Genomic DNA, 21,840 nt, shown 5'->3' on the forward strand with positions numbered 1-21,840 from the left:
ACATAGAAAAGTGCTTCTATTTCAAAACCTGAGATAAAAATGCAGAGCAGCACATGTACCATCTTCTGTCCCTTACGATCATTTTCATGGTTCTTTGTGGGACCATGCACCGTTGGACCTAGGCCTATGTGATAGATTTTGCATTGAGGGGGGCTTTTGTACATAGGGAGTTGGGGGGGGTAAATGCATTTTTCCTGCTGCTTATACACCTCATTTTTCAAATAGTCTCACAATTTCCTACATGGATTGAGATTAGGGCTTTGACTACGCCAATGCAGACATTCACTTTTTTGTTTTTAGGCACTTGCGTTATTTTGGCATTGGGTTTGGGATTGTTTCCCATACTTAAAGGGATACTGTCATGGGGAAAAAATTTTTTTTCAAAATGAATCAGTTAAAAGTGCTGCTCCAGCAGAATTCTGCACTGAAATCCATTTCTCAAAAGAGCAAACAGATTTTTTTATATTGAATTTTGAAATCTGACATGGGGCTAGACATATTGTCAATTTCCCAGCTGCCCCAAGTCATGTGACTTGTGCTCTGATAATCTTCAATCACTCTTTACTGCTGAACTGCAAGTTGGAGTGATATCACCCCCCTCCCTTCCCCCCCCCCCCAGCAGCCAAACAAAAGAACAATGGGAAGGTAACCAGATAGCAGCTCCCTAACACAAGATAACAGCTGCCTGGTAGATCGAAGAACAACACTCAATAGTAAAAACCCATGTCCAACTGAGACACATTCAGTTACATTGAGAATGAAAAACAGCAGCCTGCCAGAAAGTATTTCTCTCCTAAAGTGCAGGCACAAGTCACATGACCAGGGGCAGCTGGGAAATTGACAAAATGTCTAGCCCCATGTCAGATTTCAAAATTGAATATAAAAAAATCTGTTTGCTCTTTTGAGAAATGGATTTCAGTTTAGAATTCTGCTGGAGCAGCACTATTAACTGATTCATTTTGAAAAAAAAATGTTTTCCCATGACAGTATCCCTTTAAGAACACCCAAGATACCATTAAATGTATCCTGTACATTCCTTTAATAATGTGGCTTTCAATTGGACCACAGCCATTAAACCATGTATTTGTGCAGTCTCTAGTGAAAGGTCCTGTTAAATTATATACTGATGATATTATACTCCCACTGCACATATGAAGACTCATTGGCAAACCAGATCTGTCAGTTTGCTTCAGAGGGTTCGGGAATAAGGGTCATTCATGCACATCCAGTGGACCTGCAAAGTGGCCCAGGGATTTTGGACCACACACATTTGCATGAAACTGAGAGCCAGAACACAAAACCATCATGCAAATTGCCCACTCACATCCTTACAACTGAAATAACCCTTATAGCAGCACACTGGGAAAAAACTCAAACCCCAAAGTTACAGATAATGATAACAATGAGCTGAAGTGGTTTCTGTAGAGAGCTTGCAGTCGAGAAAAGACAAGGTGACTTGAGGTACCTACTTTAGAAATTAAAGTAATTTTTAATAAATTAATTAAATCAATTAAGCAAGTTGTGTCCACATTTAAAGCCCCCCCCCGCAAGGCTTTTTAGAATGATAAGTTAAGGGGTTTTCTATGGCATGATGAAAGACCAAGTCTTGCCTTCTCAACTTTACAAGCCCCAGCAAACAGAGGTGGGCTAGCACTACCCAACTTTCACATGTTTTTTTCCCATACACTAGATAAATACTGGAGGCCACGGTAATAGGTTCCCTAGAAGCATTAGCCCATGTACCATATAGAGGTATACCTCCCCGCTATAAGACGATCATTCCTAAGAGAACTGTGGTGGATTCTTTTGAGAAATAACTAAAAATAGCCCAGGGCAACAAGCAGGTATGGTCAAAATGGACCCCACTGTGGAGAAACAAACACCTGCCACACAGGCTCGGATTTTTGGAAAGGCCACCAAGGCCCGGGCTTAGGGTGGCAGGATTTTAGGGGGCGGCATGTTGACCAACCACACCCACATTGGTTCAGAAACACAGGAGATACAATAGTTTTTAAAATGTCCTGTGCACCAATCCCCATTGCTCCGGTCCCGATGATGAAAATTTGTGCAAATAAAGAGGAGGGGATGGAGGTGATGAACTTCAGCGGGCATAGGGGCACCAGCTATTTAAATCCGGTCCTGCTGCCACACTTCCACTGTGCAACAGACATAGCCTCATGGGAGAGTGTAGGAATCAAGATCTTGGCAGATATCACTGTCGAAGGGCAATGCAAACAGTTCCAGGTCCTTAGGAACGACTACCCAATTTTGCCCAAAATGCACTTTTCATACTTACAGATGTGACAAGCATTCAGATCACAATTTCCCTCAAGGCCCTTTCAGATAACTGAAACTAGTTTAGAGAAATATCTAAGGAAGCAAGACCTACAGAAAGTGCTATGTCATATTGATGGGGGCTAATCCCTCTACTCTTAACAAAGTCAAGCAAAAGTGGACTGAAAATATCCCAGAACTGGGACCGTATAGTGTAAGTTATTGAAGCTATTAGTCAGGGGAAGCTATAAATCAAGTGGACGATAAAGGAAGGTTTACTTACATAGACATACCCAGAGAGTGAGCTTTCAGCATGTATCCAAATTAATTGTATGATTGTGTGTTGGTAACCCTACAACCAGATTTCATGATTTCATAATGGAAAGTAGTAATAGTCATTACTTCAATTTTTGTCATACTTATGGGATTATTAATAATGGCGGTTCAGAGATTTTTTTTTTATTCATAAACTGTAGTTTGCTACTGTATATATTGAAACTCATAAAGCAAGCAAACTAAAAAAAAGTTGCAAAACATTCGTATCAACTAAAATGTACATTTCTAGAGAATGCTACTGAAATCTTGCATTGCAGCCAAAGTGGGGCAAAACCCCGCTCTCTGCATTCCTATAACACACTTCCGTCTCCATCAGTCACTCACGATCTCGGCAGTTAATGTTGTAAAAGGGCGGGAGCTTTACTCGTCAACCAATAATATTAGCGCTGTCTTCGGCCAATGGAAGAACAGCTTTGTGTTTAAAAGCCGCGGGACCGGATTGTGCTAGGTCTAGTTATTGTGAGCAGATTTTCAGGTGAGTGATGATAGGGGTGATCAGCTTTGGTGGGGGGGTGTCTATTGGCGTTCGATTACTCAGTTTTCGGCCCGGTTGCAGCGGTTTCTTGACTGCAAAACGTTAGAGGTATTCGGGAACACTTTGAATTATTTTGCGTTACTTAAGTATTGTGTACCCTTCCAAACTAGTCCCAAGACCAGTGCCCTGTTGTGTGAACTTTCTACGTCTTGGTAGTTGGTACAGGTGTGATGTGACAGTGTTTGTTGTGCTGGGGTGTGTTACTTCATTGTAGTTATGCGAGGGGGCTCACGTGACCAAATATTTTGTCTACATTTACCCTGCTCGGCTTGATTGATATCGAGCAACAACGGAAAAAGAAAAGTGCATGTTCCACGTTACCTATATTTTTCTACACAAACAATGCGTTATTTGAGTGCTCTTAAAGAGGAAACCTAGACTTGCTGAGGGTACAAGAATAGCCCCTCCAACATGTGAATTCAAACTGTGCCTGCCTTGGTGTGACATTCAGCAAAAAACAGTCCTTGAGAAAAACAGTGGTGTGCCTTAACTGCCTTCTCAATGTAGACTTACTAATGCTCAGTACAACTGATGCTGTGCTGCCCATGCTTGAGTCTAAGGGGCATATGTTGTGTAGATATTTGCCAAAAAAGCTGTGTAATCTTATGCCATGTGAACACCAGATTTACTGCTGTTATTTTACATTGCTTCAGGCGGAAGTCACACTTAAGAAAAAAACATGTAAAATTGTTGCGAATACTGTTGGTATATGATCTGCTGCTTTTTACATAGCATAATAAATATGCACCAAGACACCTTTGAAAGAAGGTGATTGCACTGTCTGGTCTTTCCCATAAGCTGTTGTCGCATACAAAGCAGTGTTTTGGAAACGGCTTTTTGTTACTGATATTCCTATTTGTGAGATTGGGTTGTATTTGGTGAGGTCCCTGCCACAATCCACTTTGCATTACTTTTAATGCTTGTATCGCCTTAAATTGTTTTTAAGTGGTGATTTTGCCTTTAAGGTTGCCTTTCTTATGACTTTTTCTAACTTTCAAATGGTGGTCACTGACCCCACCTAAAAGCAAATGCTCTGTTAAGCTACACTTAATTGTTGCTGCTTGTTGTTATTCTTCTTTTATTTTCTGGCCCTCCTATTCATAGTCTAGTCATTCAATGCTTGCTTGACAGGGTAATTTGATCAGTTAAGTCAATTATGCAGGACAACTGGTGCATTGGTAACTATGTTGGCCTGTTTAACTGAATAAAAAAAAAGCCCTGTGATTTAATTTGTTTTGGAACTCTGTCCATACTAAAAGTTCATGTAAAGGTGAAATGCTTATTTAAAACTAATGGAACTGGTCACCTTTGCCGCTGATTGTCTAAACCTCCATTGTCATTTAACTTTTTGTGGATTTTGTAGGTGAGGCACTTTGTATCATTTTCTGTAAATGTTAAAACATTAGATCACAACTTGCTGTACTTTATTCTTTCAGCAAGATGGCAACAGTAGTGTTTGTTGATCAAGAAAATGGAGATGTTGGCAGTGCGTTGCATAAAGATCGTGGAATGTTCCTGAGCTGTAAGTATCTTGCTACTTGTACTTCTGTAGCACTCTGATGTGCATGCTTCAGTTAATAAGAAAATAAATGTTAATCTGGCTGTGCAATCAGTGTACTTGATAGCCACAGAGACTAGCTTTCAGGCCCAACACTCTCAAAATGAATTAAATTGAGATTCATTTGCATATCTTTGGTGCAACATGGTTAATACATAAATGTTTGTACATTTGAGAACTATAAATGTTATGTTTAATGTTAAGGCTTTTGTCTATTTGCACAATTGATTTTACACCTTCAGCTGTAGCTTTGTGTTTGAAAGCAAATAAGGAATCCTATCTGATTATTGTTTCAACAGCAAAGACTCAGTCCAGAAAGGCTGTGGCATCGCTCCCAGGTAAAGTGTTTGGTAAATCTGAGATGGTATCCAAGCCTTCCAGAAAAGCTCTGGGAAATGTAAACAAGCAGATCTTGCCAAAGACGGCAGCAACTGCACAAAAAAGTGACCTTAAACAGAAAAGCACTGTACCCATCGGCAAAAAGGTAACTTTTTTTTTTTTATATATATATAAATGCCTTTATACGGATGCTTAAAATTATAGGCCAATAAAAAATTTGCCCCTACTTCACACTGAAGTTGGTTAATTATTTGAAATCAGTGCTATGTTACAGTAACAAAGAGTTGTACCTTTTTCTGTTTCTACATGGAGACTATGAATACCTTTGTCAAAGCATGCAAAAGAATTACTAGTGCATCTTTGGAGTTTAGCCTACCAAAGGTTGCCGTTATTCCTATAGTGTGCTGGTCAAGACTTCAATGCCTAGGTCTATCATAGCCTAGAACTTTGGTGTGGTTTAGTGTTCTCACTTAACTTAAAAAAAATCCTCTCTGTAGGTCTGTTCTTCAAAGCAACCTGTTAAAGACTTGTATCCTGAAATTGAGCACTTCGTCCCTTATAATCCTTTAGGTAAGTCTTTCTGCAGTATGGAATTAGTGTGGATCACTATGGGTATCTTAAGCATTTTGCCTTCTGTATAGGTATGTAAACTTGCTTGCATTTACTAGCTGCCAGAATAGATGAGATGCTACTGAACATATTACCTTCATGCAGTGGTCTTTACTTGTTTGCATCAAATATTTGATTAGCCAAAAAGGAGGTACTGGTATGGGACCTGTTATCCAGAATATTTGGGGTCCTGGTATTTTCCAGATAACTGATCTTTTCTGTAATTTGGATAGTCGTACCTTATGTCTAGTAAATCCATATGAACCCAAATAGGCTAGTTTCACTTCAAATATAATTTAGTTATATCTTGGCACTGGCGTTTTTGTTTTTATAGCAGGCAGGGGGAAGGCAGTTCGGGAGCTTGTTGCCCTGCAGAAGAGGTGATTAGTCGCCAGGCAACTAAATCTCCCCGAATCTGCCAGTGTGCTTAAACCCTTAAAGGGATCCTGTCATGGGAAAACATGTTTTTTTCAAAACACATCAGTTAATAGTGCTACTCCAGCAGAATTCTGCACTGAAATCCATTTCTCAAAAGAGCAAACAGATTTTTATATATTCAATTTTGAAATCTGACATGGGGCTAGACATTTTGTCAATTTCCCAGCTGCCCCTGGTCATGTGACTTGTGCCTGCTCTTTAGGAGAGAAATGCTTTCTGGCAGGCTGCTGTTTTTCCTTCTCAATGTAACTGAATGTCTCAGTGGGACATGGGTTTTTACCATTGAGTGTTGTTCTTAGATCTACCAGGCAGCTGTTATCTTGTGTTAGGGAGCTGTTATCTGGTTACCTTCCCATTGTTTTTGTTTGCCTGCTGGGGGGGGGGGGGGGGGAAAGGGAGGGGGTGATATCACTCCAACTTGCAGTACAGCTGTAAAGAGTGATTGAAGTTTATCAGAGCACATGACTTGGGGCAGCTGGGAAATTGATAAAATGTCTAGCCCCATGTCAGATTTCAAAATTGCATATAAAAAAATCTGTTTGCTCTTTTGAGAAATGGATTTCAGTGCAGAATTCTGCTCGAGCAGCACTATTAACTGATTCATTTTGAGAATTTTTTTCCCATGACAGTATCCCTTTAAAGTGAGCTGTGAAATTCTCTCCCTGAAGTAACAGATTTGTTGGCTTCATGAAAGGGCTGCTTTGCTTTTAGCATGTGAGAATTTACAGGGTTACTGAAATCTGATTTTTGCCTAAAATTGAACCAGGGCCTGCCATAATGGCAATCTGAATTGCATTGGGTTAAACATGACTACACTTTGATATTGACCTGCAGTTTTGTACAGTAACTTATGACTTCCACACTGTCCTGCCAGAATTCATGGTGATACTTGGTAAACTAAACCCATGCAAAGTTTACTTTTAATCCTCCACCCTGCAGTTTTGAAATTTACCAGGCAAATATTTCTGTACTGCAGGATACAGCATTTCTCCCAGTTGAATTGCAGCTGTTTGCATTTTGGACCTATCTTGACAAAAAAATAAAACTACATTGCAGTGAGGATTTCAAGGCATTTAAGTCTTCTTAAATAAAATCTGCATAGATTATTTTAAAGTGCTATTTTAGTGAAATGGTAATCTCATTTTGAGCTCTTTTCTTTACAGACTTTGAAAGCTTTGATGTTCCAGAAGACCATAAACTCAGTCACCTTTGCCTAGCAGGTGTTTCACTCCTAGTTCATGAGAATGAAGTTGCAAGGTTTAATGCTTTGACAGATATACAGCTGTGTCCTCTGGAGATGCCGTCACTTAACATGGTTTCAGGTTAGTCGATTAATACCACTACTTTTAAAACTCTACAGTCAGACTTTAATGCCAGCTCAATTGCATTTCAGCCTTGTGATGAGTATTAATCAGAAGTCAAAATTATTGGTCTAATACTGTCCTATAAACATGCAACAATTTCATGAAAAACTGCTTCTTAATAGCAATGATCCAGGACTTCAAACTTGTTACAGGGGGCACAATCTTGGAAATTGTCTGACACACCTGTTCAGTGGGCTCTGAGCAGCTGTTGAGAAGATAAGCTTAGGGGTCATTGCAAGTTATCAAGCAGAAAGTGAGGTTTGTCTGCAATATAAGCTGATGCTACAGGGCTGATTATTACACTCTGATGCAAACTGCACTGGTTTATGTGCTGCCATGTAGTAATTATCTGTTAATTACTAATCTGCCTTTGTGGTGTATCACTTTACAAATTCCCTGTCCTAGAACCAGATCGGCACAAAAGCAGTGGGTGCTGGTCCTATAATGGCAATTCTTCACAGGTTAAGATCAGGTGCAGGTTGAGTTTATTGCTGCTTCCTGTTTTCATGGCAAGTGTTTGCACTGGCAGTTCTGGAGAAATTGCACATTAGGGATGCACAAAATCCAGGATTCTGTTCGGGATTCAGAGGTTTTGAGCAGGATTTGGATTCAGCCCAATCCTTGTGCCTGGCCAAACTGAATCCTAATTTGCATATGTAAATTTGCAGGTAGGGAAATGATCATCAAGAATATTTCACTTTCTTTCCTGCCCCTAATTTTGTATACAGATTCTGAATAGTTATTGTCTAGTGGATTTGGTGCATCCCTAGACACCTTACACATGCATAGCACATCACCCTGATGTTTGGTTTTTGGAGGCTGACTTTGCTTTTCATTTGGGGAAAATGCATTTTATAGTTGTGTCAAGAATGCTCATTTCCATCCCCATTTTATATTCTACAGATTACTTGCCATTTATTGCTGCATTAGATGACATTACTGTGGACTTGCCTCCTGTTGAAGACTATTGACTTTGTTTTTTTATAATTTGTTTTTTAAAATGTGTAATAAATTTTTTTTAATAAAACTTCAGCTGTCTTGTACTTTCCTGAATGCGTTCACATTTTGTTTAAATTATGCCAACATGTTGGTCCAGTGGAAGACAACCATCATCTAAAGCTTCTCCATCCAAATTACTGAAGTGGGGGATAAATCGGCCCTTTCATATTGTCCTTTGTCTTAATTGTCAGATTCACTACTAGGCATTTATCTTGTTAGCACATGGCCCAATGTAAAACTAAAATGGGTGATTACAAACTGTACTTTGCCAATTTATATTTTATATAGATGAAATACCTATGGCATTCTTATGAAAGATCGAATTAATCAGCCTCACACTGGTTTGTAGCTCAGTTAATGGAGCTTTGCCATAACTTTTTTTTTTAGGAAAATGTATTAAAAAAAAAAAAAGCCTCAAACATCTTGTCACATATGGTTTTAGTGTTAAAACCGTATTTCTCAAAACATTTGGTCTTTACCTACTGGCTTGGGCATTCAGTTAATATGATGAGCTGGGTCAATTTTACTATGAAAGACATTAGCCATAGTCAAAAAGACATAAAATTGTGGCATAAGAAACGGCTTCCTAGTTTGGACTGCATCATAACTAAAATTAACCATGCCTATTTAACATTACCCATGCTTCAGTGAGATTCGTCTGGTGAAAAACAACGTATACATAGATGCAAGACTACATAAATGTGGTGTACAGGTTTAATAGATGTAAAAGGATCCCTACAACTTAATACTAGGCCTGTACCTGACAAAGCTTAGGGTAGAGCTGAAACAGAATCCACATCTCCCATGAATTTATAAACTAGAGGGTTACTACATATCAATTACTGCAGGCATGTCCAAAGTGCAGCCTTTGGGCCGATTGCAGCCCTTTTTCAAATTTACACCGGCCCTTGGCCTCCATGAAATGAGGCCACCCCAGCACAGTGATCAGGAATCCCATAGCAGTAATAAGGCACATTGGTGAAATGATCTGCCACTTGGTCTATACCGCTGAAGGTGTTGGCAATAGACACGTACTGGCACGTAGAGACTGTTCTCGCATACTACTCTAGGGCTGAAGGTCTCAATAGATCTATTGATGTGCCAGTACAGTAAACCAAAGTATGGAGTCACTACGTTCCAGTACATGTCTATTGCCAACACCTTTGGACCGTCAGACCAAGTGGCAGATCATTTCACTAATGTGCCCAATATTACTGCTAAGATTACTCTATTCCTGTAATTTAATGTTAATTGTTCAAAGAATGTCAGGCTGAATGGTCAGCCCCCACACATATTCACCTCGCCAAATCTGGCCCTCGTTGCAAAAAGTTTGGGCACCCTTGTATTACTGGGACAAACAAAGGGGGATGGTTCACTTTGAGGTAACTTGTATGTTAGTGTCCAATTCCTAGCAACTGGCCTTCATTATTTATATTTGTTGACTGTTTTTTTTTTTTTTTTTTTTCCCAGCTTCAAACTGGTTTCACTGACCCCCATCTAAAAAAATGCTCTAAGGCTACAAGTTGTTGTTGCTACTTTTTATTACTCTTTCTATCCAGGCCCTCGCCTATTTATATTGCTGTCTTCTTCTTGTCCAGTATTTTCAGACCCTTGCTTAACTTGTTTTTATTAACTAAGAATGGACTGCTGTCAGGTCTATAGATAAGACAGGTTGTTGTACTATCATACGAAATGTTACTGTAAGTAATGATGGTAGTACTCCTTGGCTCCGCTTTCTCTGAGGGAAAAAACCAATTTTATTTAAAATTAAAGACTACCTTTTAATGCCAAAAGTTATTACTGTTCTTTATATATTTCCACAGCACTTTTGATCTTAAATCATTCACATCAGTCCCTTCCTTAGTGGAGGTATTAACCCAGTTCTATAGTTAGAGTATATGCATTATTTACATTAGCAAGTTTCATAAATGTTGGAAGTGTAAATAGTTTCACACTGATATACATCGCTCATAGAAAAGGTAGCCCTTCTGACACTATTGTGAATGAGACGAGTACACTTCTTGATAACTAGTATGGTATTTTATGAAGCCCTAACATATTTTGTAGTACTGTACACTAAATTTGGAACACCCAGATTTTGACCAACAACACAATTGATAATGTTTAAACAAGGACTCATCAAAACCTATGATTAAAGGCGCTTAACAGAAGTGAGTGGTTGCTTTGTACTTCCATGGAATGAACCCTGCCCATATAATGGTACAACATTCAAAGTTTGCTGAATGACAATTACAACAAGTATATAAAAAGTAATAAAAGAACATTTTAGCAGAAACTATAATTGTTCCACTTCTTTTTATTGAAGGCTCTGGGGAAAAATAAAGTTTTAGTTGTGGATTGATAGGATATTTTCATTCTCATTTTCACAATTACATAAAGAAATGTAAGCTGTGCAAATGGAAGGGTACATAGCAATGTTAGAAAATCCTCCAAGCTTTAAGGATTTGTATAGTATATAAGTGTACTCTTCATACAGTCAAATTTTAGAACTTATTCAGAGATAATATACCTGAAGCAGTGTTGTCACCTTGCCTCTTTACATCAAGATCTTTCTTCTTCATGCAGCTTTTTATAACAGGGCTATTGATTAATAGAATAAAAGGAACATAAGGACAGAAAAAGAAAGACCGACAAAACAGACAACTCGGACAACTGGAAGACAAATTATTTGATACACATTGAATAAACTTACCACATAATGTAAATTTAAATCTTGTAACAAATGATCCATCACTGTGTATAAAGAAAGAGCCAGGAAGACAGGGCCTGACTCGCTGATAATTGCTAAAAGCTACAGGCCACAGGGTTGTCCCTTTACCAACTTTATCAGTTTTTGATTTTTGCAGTATAATTTTTAATTTACCATCAACCAAATGAATTTCCCCCCTGGGGACTTTTTACTGTGAGAGACCGACTCACTTACTCGAAGGGCACCCAAGAAAGACACTGAAAACAACAAAGTAAACAGGATTGTTTCAAACTGAGAATAGCATATTTGAGGTAGAACTATAACTAAATCCTTCAACAATAACAAAGTGATGGGTCTCCTAATGTCAAAAGCTTGTGTAACCCTACCAACACCACAAAGGATTTGTTTGATCAAAAAGGATTTTGTTATGTCAGCTTCACACTGAACCTTTAAAAAGAAAGCTATGCGTGCTATTTTTTTCATAATAGCTGAAAGAGTGTACTGAGCCTCAACTTGATCCACTACAAAAGGCAATAGGACATCATTGTCCCCTTGATAACAATTTTTGGGTATACTTGCTTTGAACTTCATCCACTCGTTACAGCTTGGGATGTAAGCATGCCAAGTTTTGTCTGCCAATGACATACTTAAAGGGATACTGTCATAGGAAAGACATTTTTTTTCCCCAAAATGAATCAGTTAATAGTGCTGCTCCAGCAGAATTCTGCACTGAAATCCATTTCTCAAAAGAGCAAACAGATTTTTTTTATATTCAATTTTGAAATCTGACATGGGGCTAGACATATTGTCAATTTCCCAGCTGCCCCAAGTCATGTGACTTGTGCACTGATAAACTTCAATCACTCTTTACTGCTGTACTGCAAGTTGGAGTGATATCACCCCCCTCCCTTTTTCCCCCAGCAGCCAAACAAAAGAACAATGGGAAGGTAACCAGAAAGCAGCTCCCTAACACAAGATAACAGCTGCCTGGTAGATCTAAGAACAGCACTCAATAGTAAAATCCCATGTCCCACTGAGACACATTCAGTTACATTGAGAAGGAAAAACAGCAGCCTGCTAGAAAGCATTTCTCTCCTAAAGTGCAGGCACAAGTCACATGACTGGGGGCAGCTGGGAAATTGACAAAATGTCTAGCTCCATGTCAGATTTCAAAATTGAATATAAAATAATCTGTTTGCTCTTTTGAGAAATGAATTTCAGTGCAGAATTCTGCTGGAGTAACGCTATTAACTGATGCGTTTTGAAAAAAACATGTTTTCCGATGACAGGATCCCTTTAACCATTTTGAAATTCTGGCTATACTAAATTCCACAGATGCTGCAGCCAGGGTGTTCCTTCCTTGTCCAAATAATTGGTGATTTCCCAGAACTCGTTGAACTTAAATCGAGATAATGCGTCAGCCACAATATTGTTACAACCAGGGAAATGTTTTGCTTGGATCAAAATGTTACATTTTAGAGCTCGGAATACTACCTAAGTAGTCTCGGTACTGGGGGGGAGTTAGAAGAGAGGTTATTCACTACTGCATTTTATCGCAGTGCCAAAAAATAGGTTTATTAGATAATTGTGGGCCCCACACCTCCAATACAACTAGCAATGGAAAAAATTCCAGCAACACTAGATTTTTTGTAAGCTCAAGCTCTACCCAGAAGGATGGCCACACATCCACAATCAAATGTGTGCCGAAGATTGCACCAAATCCTGCTGAAGCAGCCCCATCTGTGTACAGGTTCAACGCTGCATTCTCATACAATTCTCCCTGCCAATAACTAATGCCATTGAAATTCTCAAGAAATTCCTGCCAAACAATAAGGTCATCCTTAACTACCTGAGGGATTCTTAAATGCCATTTAGGATTGTCTAGACTCGTCTTTAGTGCAATGAGCCTTCTGTTAAACCCAGCCGATGGGAATAATCAGGGCCACCATCAGAAATTGCAGGGCCCCATACAACAAAATTTCCTGGGCCCCCTGGGCTGCACCCACCAAAAGCCCCACCTACAGGTCCGCCCACCCCACAGGTCCACCCCCCACCACACAGTAAAAAAAAAAAAAACATTGGTGGCTAGGGTTCCCACATGTTAATAAAAAAATATTGGTGGTCAGGGCCCCCCATTAAAAAATATTGGTGGCTAGGACCCCACATGGGTGGCCCGGCTAATCAAGTAAGTGCGGCATGACCAGGCCCCCCTCACCCTCGGGCCCCCTACAACTCTCCCCCCTGTCCCCCCCTGATGACTGCCCTGGGAATAACCTGTGTAGCGAAATTTAGATGGCAAGGACTGTATATGTTTTAAATTAAAATGTTTTGATTTAAAGCTGAATTTAGAATGTTTCTAAGCTTAGCTACTTTTACTTCTGGTAAGCGAAATTCACGATTTACGGTGTCTATCTGAATACCAAGGAATTCCAAATTTGTAGTAGGGAATATGGTTTTGTCCGCAGCTAGTGGAATGTGACATTTATTTGTAAAAGTATTTAAAATTCCACATGAACTGGAGCCTGCAGGACCTACATCATCTAAATAATGAATGACACCCTCCATTGGAGATTGTCTGCTGCAAAAAACTTGCCCGCCCCATACTTGCCATCCTTATCGATGATGGTTTTCTTGTAGTTACACAAAACCTCAGCCTGTATAATTTGTACTGTACAAATGCAATTGCTGTATTACTCAAACTGAAACTCTTTGATTACCAGCGGAGTGGATCCAAAAAGATCCAGCTGCAGGAGGGGCAGAGGAATAGGCCGATGTAGCAGATGATGGCGGAGAGGAGGAGGCAGCAGGACCTGCTGCACCTGCAGCTGCAAGTCCTCCAGCACCTCCACCCCCGTCTCCATCAGGAGAGGCTGAAGAGGAAGGGATATGTTTAGCAGCAGCGGATGCTGCTACACAGACGGAGGCCCACTACCACCACAACCTCCTACCTGGCCTAGTGCAGCAGGTCACCGAAATGAGGCGGGAGCTTCAGGAACTGAGGGACCTGCTGCACAGCTTCAGGGAGAACCCTCTTCCTCCTCCTCCTCTAATATAATTTTATTTTTTTAATGCAGCACTGTTCTGCTTTTCTTTATATAAAAATTTTGTTCAAAACTGTATATTTGGAGTTTATTTTTCACTACTCATATGGTACTTGAAATTGTTTGGATAATATAACCCAATTATGACTACTTACATTTACAAATAAATATATGGTTCATAAATATATGGTTTATTGGTCTTAATGTGGGATACAAAGCACCCAGATATTTTGTGTTCAGATTAATTATTAATAGTTGAGCCTGTGTTAGTACGCTATTAATAATTAACTATAGATGGTACTTTTTGGTTCTACAGCAATATAGACTTAGAGTAGTAGTAGATACCATTACCAGTCAACCAGAGCTAATGTAAAAAAGTACAGATGTTTTTAAGAAACTGGCAAAATGTGAACACTTTTTTCTTTTTAAATGATAGGCGTGCTCTAACAATGTATACAGGGAGGGCATGTAGTAGCAGTTACTGAGTGAAACATAAGTGTGAATTGCTCTTCCCATATGCCATGCCATATATTAATTTAACACAGTGTACAAAGCTTAAAAGTAAGGGAAATTGTTTTAATGGTAGCCCTAAAGCCATTTCTGGTCTGGGAGTCAAAATAGGCCCTGGCATTCAAAGTACAAAGAGGCCCAAACAGGCCCCATCAGACTTTCTATGGCACCTGATAGCAGCCCCTCTGGGGCAGAACCTACAGATTGCCAGTCCGGGTCTGCCCAAATCTGAAAAAAGGTGACAACAGGGTTGCCATTGTAATTTTTAAAACCAGCCAAAGTCAGCTACAAAACCAGCCCAAAACTAGCCAAGAGGAACTTCAAAAGTTTGAAATAGCCCAATCTGTGCAGTGAAAAATAGTGTTAAAAATAAATTAATAGATATGAAAATACACCTTATTCAATTTTCACTGATATTTTAAATAATCACAGATTTTTTTAAGAAGCTAGGAAAATGAGAGCCCCTTTTTTCTTTTGAAACAATGCAGGGCATGTGTGTAGCAGTATACTAAGTGAAATGCGTGTGAATTGGTCTTCTCATTGACTCCAATGCAATTCAGCACATTCAGACACAAAGCAAAAGATGCCATGCCATATATATTAATTTATCATCACAGTCTACAAAGCTTGAAAGTAATTGAAAATGTTTTATTGGTAGCCCCAAAGGTGAAAAAAGGTGACACAAACAAAACACCCATAGAAGATGGGTTTCATCAAATTGCATCAATTACTGACCAAACTCTGATGAGATATTGGCCAGGTCGGCTGTTATTTTACTTGAGCCCAAGCTGACAACTTGTTGCCCGCTCATTAGCCAGTAGAGACCAATGTACATCTAGCTTTAATCTCCTGGAATTGTGGACCCATATTTCAGGTTTCTGCATCCTGTACCCACTTTGTCTTAAGCCCCACTGATTTGTAAGATATTCAAGACATTTAGAAATACCTTAATGACTCTTCCAGGGTGAATCCCAGCTCCCCAGCCCTTTTGGAAGACCCAGTACTCAGGCACGTGGCTGCCAAATTCAATCGATCTCATGCCGAGGTGGCCATGCTCCTTATCCTCCAGAAGGGAGTGGTGGTATTGGCCAAGAGCTTTAACCTAGCTCTCCTGAAACAGAACCTCTGGGTAACAACAAGAGTGGGGAGGGGGTGCTGACCAAATTGCGGACCAACTTGAACACATTTGAAAGCATATTGCTTTTTACCTTTATTTTTTGCTTCTAAGATATTTTTCTTTGAGCTGAATCCTAAAGATATGAACACACTTGATGGACTCAATAGGAACTTCCGCAATGCTTATCAGTGTCAGGCAAGGGAACTGATAACAATTTTTATTCTGAAGATAATGCCTGAATGCGTTGCAAAATCAGGGCAAAAAAGGGTGGTTGGATCCAGGTGCCACTAAATATCCCACCTGACACTCTTCCCCACCAATATCTGGCCAGAAATCTATAGCTATATATTTATGATGCAGGTTTTAAAATCCTGACAATTCACCCTAGACATCCATTAGGGTTCATATGTTGGCTCAGTGGGCCAAATGTATGGATTATGCCATTCTGACCCAGCATGTTGATGGCTAACCTCACCTAATGAGGGCATCCCATAGTGTATGCCCAACTTTACACAGCATTGGAGATTTTTTTTAATCTTTGGAAATTTAAAGGGGACCTGTACTTTCTATAGTAGTGCAACTACTGCAACTGCAACTACTGCAACCCAGATGCAGTGTCGGACTGGCCCACCGGGATACTAGGAAAACTCCCGGTGGGCCAAGGTGTCAGTGGGCCCTCATGCTGCTAAACTTTTGGCCTATTTCATGGCCATTCATTATTTCTATGAGAACAAAGAGACTAAATAGATGGAATTGATTATAGTATGTCAAGAAAACAGACTAGGAGAATAGAGTTTGATTGAGGAGATGAAGAATAATAGTACTGAGAGTGGCCCCTGGTCTAAAGTTTTATGGTGGGCCCCTGGTCTAAGGTTTTTGGGTGGGCCCCTGGTGTCCCAGTTCGACACCATGTTGCCTGACTACAACTCTCAGAATGATGTCCCTTGGGTCCTTTTACATGGGTCCCAGTATTAAACTGCTTCCTGCAACTGGCTTCATACAAGCAAAGGCCCCTATCTATCAGTGCTGTTTCAGGGGCCAGCTGCCCCCTCCATGGTTCTATAGAGTTGTTCCCCTTCACCAGAATTAGCAGAGCTGGGGCATGGCCAGGGTGTAAGTCTGCATGGCCATAACAAGGAGTAAATTTCAGCCTATACCCATGCAGTTTGGGTGATATTTCTACTATAGTGACCTCTGTAGTGCCCTCTTGAATAGGCTGGCTCTTAAAGGTACATGCACATGCAGTGCAGAAATACAACCTGTGGAACAGTAACTTGTCTCTATGCAAAAACACCCCTGATATATATAGTCATCCATAAAGATATAGTGCACTCAGTCGGCTTAAAAGGGTGGTCAGTGTTTTTCGGACTTTTCTCAAGACAAGCTCAAAGTAATAGTAATAGTATTTCTGGTTCCTGCAACATGACAGATATTTAGAACTCACTTTCATGAATGTTTCCATTTTATCAACAGAAATAATGAATTCCCTTTTCATCTTCTTCCTGCATTAGAGTTATTTTCATTTCATAAATAGCCTTGAGACCCCCCATAAAGGCCAGGGCCTATTTTAATTCTCAGACCGGACCTGCCTGGGATTTGCAGAACCCCCGCAGTTTGCTCTGGCTCAGGTATAGGTGGCATTCCAACTATGCAAGAGAAAGAGAAATATGCTGTTCATTTTAAGATTATATAGGAACAGAACAGAAAGGTGTCAATGTAGTTTGTTTCATAGTTTATTGTTGTTCTGTATTCCACATGTCACATTAAAACAGGGAATCCTCTTTGGTAGAAGGTTTTCAATGTAGGGGTACCTCATTGTCAATCAAGAGGGAGGCGATCATCCTGGCAAGCCTGGGAGTGAGTATATTCGCCCAATCTGCCTTGGCTGATGAAAGGGGAAAATACTAAGGGCCTGAGGAGCAATACCTCTACTCTGTTACACATATGATAGATAGAATCTCAGAGGCCATAAAGCAGGACAGGACTACTGCTTCCTTTGGGGATCATTTAGGATTTGTGCAGCCACTGGGACAGAATGCTTTGTTATACAGATAGCTAGAATCTCAGCCATAAAGCAGGGCAGGACTGCTGCTTCCAATGGTTATCATTAATGATGAGTGATCTGTGATTCGCATTGAAGTCAATGGGCCCCAAAAAAATTTTATGCGCAACAATTTTTTATGCGTACAACAATGCCCACACATTTGGGCCTTGAAAAAGGCCCAAATGTGTGCAGAAACTTCGGATATATGTATGCAAAAAGAAACTTGAAGTGATTACAACACTGGAGTGCGGGTCTTTTCAACAAATCTATAGGGGGCCACACCTCCTAATTACCATGTTCATTTTACATAATTTGGGAGGTTATGAAAGTTTGAACACATTTCTGTGGTTTTTATATGTTATTACAGTTTTGCAAATAAAGGTGAATTGCCCTTTAAGCTGGAGTCTTTGTCAAACTGTTACAAAAGTATGTTAAGTATCTATTCTGGGCTGTCTGCCAAGACCCAATTAAGTTAGAAATTTTGTATCTGTTTCTGGCTGTTGAGTGCAGAAGATCAAAGAGAAACTCGGGACTTATCAGTATATATCCGTGACAGCGGGTTGAGCTGTCAAAAGTGTGACTGTCCCGCTCAAAATGGACAGTTGGGAGGTATGCGCTCATATTGTACATGAGGCCAGACTGACCCTGAGTGGAAGGCAAGATTTCATTACAACAGCGACTGTATGTATTGAACGAAGACCGAGTGCTTTTATACAGGTCATGGAACTCTGAGGTTACTTCTAATATCCTCATATTTTCCAACAAGGGGTATTTTATTTATTATAATACACAAGTTTTAGTGAGTCATGTGACAAAAATGGCATCACTACTGACCGTTTATAACTGATGACATCACTAGTCACTGTTTATAAGGATACAATTTAAGATATTCATGGCTTTTGTGTATAATAAGGCAATATGTGTAAAGTTGTACTTCCTGGACTCCCTTCCCTAAATCATTGTCCAATTATTATCCTGTGAAATGCTAACCATAACCTCTGGTCATCACTGTACAACAAACATCAAGAGGATGTCACTGACTGCACTATACAACATGGTTGTAGAAACATTATGCAATGTGACCCCTAGATTTCACTACATTAAGGTATAATCCGTGCAAGCGTTTTACTTCAATATGTGCAAAGACCACTAAGTGTCACTCTACACTAGGTCAGAAAGCCATTGCCAGAGTGTAAAATCATTATATTATTATTTTTGTGTACAAGATGAAAAAAAATCATAAGTATAAATTTACATTGAAAATTTAAATGGGCAATAAGCCGCATAATAAGTCAAATCATATGCCAACATTTCACTAAAAAATGTTTTATTTCCACAGACCAGATGGGCAACAATGTACCATTTTTCAGTATAAATCTAACATTGTTTTTAACTTAATTATCCCTTTGACTTCTGTGTTTCCACTGAAATTAACAGAGGCCAAATGTGTGTTTGTGTATAATCAATTGTTGTTTGCATTTTATTTCTATGATGATTTCTGTTCTTTGAAGCCACCATGAGCCCCGCCTGTTTGTTTTTAGATGGGGTCCGTTACCCCCTTTTAAAAGCTGGAAAGAATCAGAAGAAAAAGGCAAATAATTAAAAAAAGATAAAAAATAATTAATGAAGACCAGTTGAAAAGTTGCTTAAATGTTGATATTCTATAACAACTGGAAGGTGAATCACCGCTTTAATGTAGCCCTCAGTACAACACAAGCAGGGGTACAGCAATAATTAAACAGAACATTTATTGAAAACACCCATAAATAAAAGCTGGGTTATGCATTTATATATTTAGACTGGTGGAAACAGAATGCGTGTTAGGACTCTTCTTCATTAATTAACATATTAGGGATTCCTCTGGAAATTCTGTGCCGGATTCTGGACATTTCAAAGCGCCTTCAATGACCTCAAATGGGGAGACAAAAATGGTATTCAGGAATATGTACAACTCAAGCCACCCCTTTTTTCTCCTCTTTTATTTTATCTATTTATCAAGAAAACTCAAAGCAAGTTCTTTAGTCTACTTTATCCTCCTCCAAATTTACTTAAGTTGGCATTTTGTTAATCATATTTTGTGGCAGCGACAAAAAGCCAGAAGATACTTTGCCATTGTTGATGCTGAGAATACGGCAAAAACCATTGTATGAATTTTCAAACAATATGAGTTGTGATTGTGATTTTAAGCACAAGGAATTTTGATGGGCAAGAAAAAGGCCACGCATGTCACTGCCCCCCCCCCAAAAAAGAGATTTACAGTAAAAAGAAAAATCAGAAGGGAAAATAACATTCTACAGTATATCTATAGTAATAAGTCAACTGAACTTGCTGTTTTTATTTACTTGATGACGTTTTGCTAGTCATCTGACTGGTGTTCTCAATTGAGTGACTAGCAAAATGTCTTCAAGGAAAAAAAATACAGCAAGTTCAGTTGATTTGACTTATTACTATAGATATACCATGACCTGGACAAATGAGAAATTTCACAGACAACATTCTACAGTCAAAAATCTGTAAGTTCTAAGGAACTTTTCAAATGGTCTTCACTTTAGTTTTTATAGTTTTTTAATTATTTGCATTTCTTTCTGACCCTTTCCAGTTAAAAGGGGGTCACTGACCCCATCTAAAAACAAATGCTCTGAAAGGCTACAAAATTATAGTTTTTGCTGCATCTTATTACTCATCTTTCTATTCAGGCTTCTCCTATTCATATAGTCTCTTATTCAAATCAATACATGGTTGCTAGGGTAATTTGAACCCTGCCAACCAGATTGCTGGAATTGCCAACTGGAGATCTGCTGAATAAAAAGCTAAATAACCCAAACACCTCAAATGATAAAAAAATATTAACCAATTGCAAATTGTCTCAGAATATCACTCTCTACATCATACTAAAGGTTAACTTTAAGGTAAACAACCCCTTTAAGGTGGATCTGTCATGAATATAAACACACTAGTGAATGTTCGATACATCTTTTATAAATGCACTTCCTCAACGTAATTTGCAGAAAGCAAACATGCTCTTGAAGCAAACATGCTCTTGGGCAGGCTGCCATTCCAAATCACTGACTAATATTGCAATCAGCAGAAGAGATCAGGGAAATCAGCCTGTTAATGAATAAGATATATTAAGATATACTAATGGGGGAATGTAATAAAAGTTGGAAACAGAAAAAATATTCGCAATGCAAAAAGTTATGCCTTTGTGCGGACAAATTTGCCTTTAAGTGGATTTAATATAGCTTTTGCGAACCCGGAATCTGTTTAGCGACCATTTCCGACAGGGGAAGAAGGATTTTGAATTTTATAGTTTGTGTCAGTGCGCAGTGAATGTAATAAAACTTATGTTTGCTCTAAAAGATTACGACACCTTCAAGCACTTCTTAAAAGTGGGCAATGCTCAATTAAAGTTCGTTAAAGGAGAACTAAACCCTAAAAATGAATATGGCTAAATATGTTGTATTTCATATACTGAACCTATTGCACCAGCCTAAAGTTTCAGCTTGTCAATAGCAGCAATGATCCAGGACTTCAAACTTGTCACAGGGGGTCACCACCTTGGAAAGTGTCCACATTCTCAGTGGGCTCTGAGCAGCTGTTGAGAAGCTAAGCTTAGGGGCCGTCACAAATTATCAAGCAGAAAATGAGGTTGGTCTGTAATATAAACTGATGCTACAGGGCTGATTATTAAACTCTGATGCTAATTGCACTGGTTTCTGTGCTGCCATGTAGTAATTATCTGTATTAATTACTAATCAGCCTTATATCGTGACATTTTTATTCAATGTGTACTGTATACTGTGAGTGGGTCCCTAAGCTCAGTAGTGAATCAGCAGAAAAGAAGATGAGGAGCTACTGGGGCATCTTTGGAGACACAGATCTTTACTGCTAAAGGGCTGTGGTTGCCTTGGGCTGGTACAGAAGCCCAAAACATAATGTGCAACATTTCTACCTACTTCTTTAGTT

The 21,840-nt window shown here is 39.3% G+C and overlaps 1 protein-coding gene across 2 annotated transcripts; it reads left to right on the forward strand.

Moving 5' to 3' along the window:
* The first annotated feature begins 3,071 nt into the window (after positions 1-3,071).
* Positions 3,072-8,480, forward strand: LOC398156 (securin). 2 transcript variants are annotated; one of them, NM_001088514.1, is given in 7 exon segments: positions 3,072-3,085; positions 4,582-4,583; positions 4,586-4,667; positions 5,003-5,187; positions 5,540-5,612; positions 7,253-7,411; positions 8,357-8,480. In NM_001088514.1, coding segments are annotated over 5 exon segments (567 nt in total). In that variant the 5' UTR covers positions 3,072-3,085; positions 4,582-4,583; the 3' UTR covers positions 8,425-8,480.
* The last annotated feature ends 13,360 nt before the right edge of the window (positions 8,481-21,840 follow it).

This window comes from Xenopus laevis, chromosome 4L (assembly GCF_017654675.1).
Source record: "Xenopus laevis strain J_2021 chromosome 4L, Xenopus_laevis_v10.1, whole genome shotgun sequence".
In the NCBI taxonomy this organism is placed as follows: domain Eukaryota; kingdom Metazoa; phylum Chordata; class Amphibia; order Anura; family Pipidae; genus Xenopus; species Xenopus laevis.

What these genes read in the sequence shown, in the direction of transcription:
- LOC398156 (XM_018256533.2), top strand. Translation starts at nt 4,586, where the DNA reads ATGGCAACAGTAGTGTTTGTTGATCAAGAAAATGGAGATGTTGGCAGT. An exon ending in CGTCCCTTATAATCCTTTAG is followed by an intron (nt 5,613 to 7,252) that starts GTAAGTCTTTCT and finishes TTTTCTTTACAG; the next exon opens with ACTTTGAAAGCTTTGATGTT. An exon ending in GTCACTTAACATGGTTTCAG is followed by an intron (nt 7,412 to 8,356) that starts GTTAGTCGATTA and finishes TATATTCTACAG; the next exon opens with ATTACTTGCCATTTATTGCT.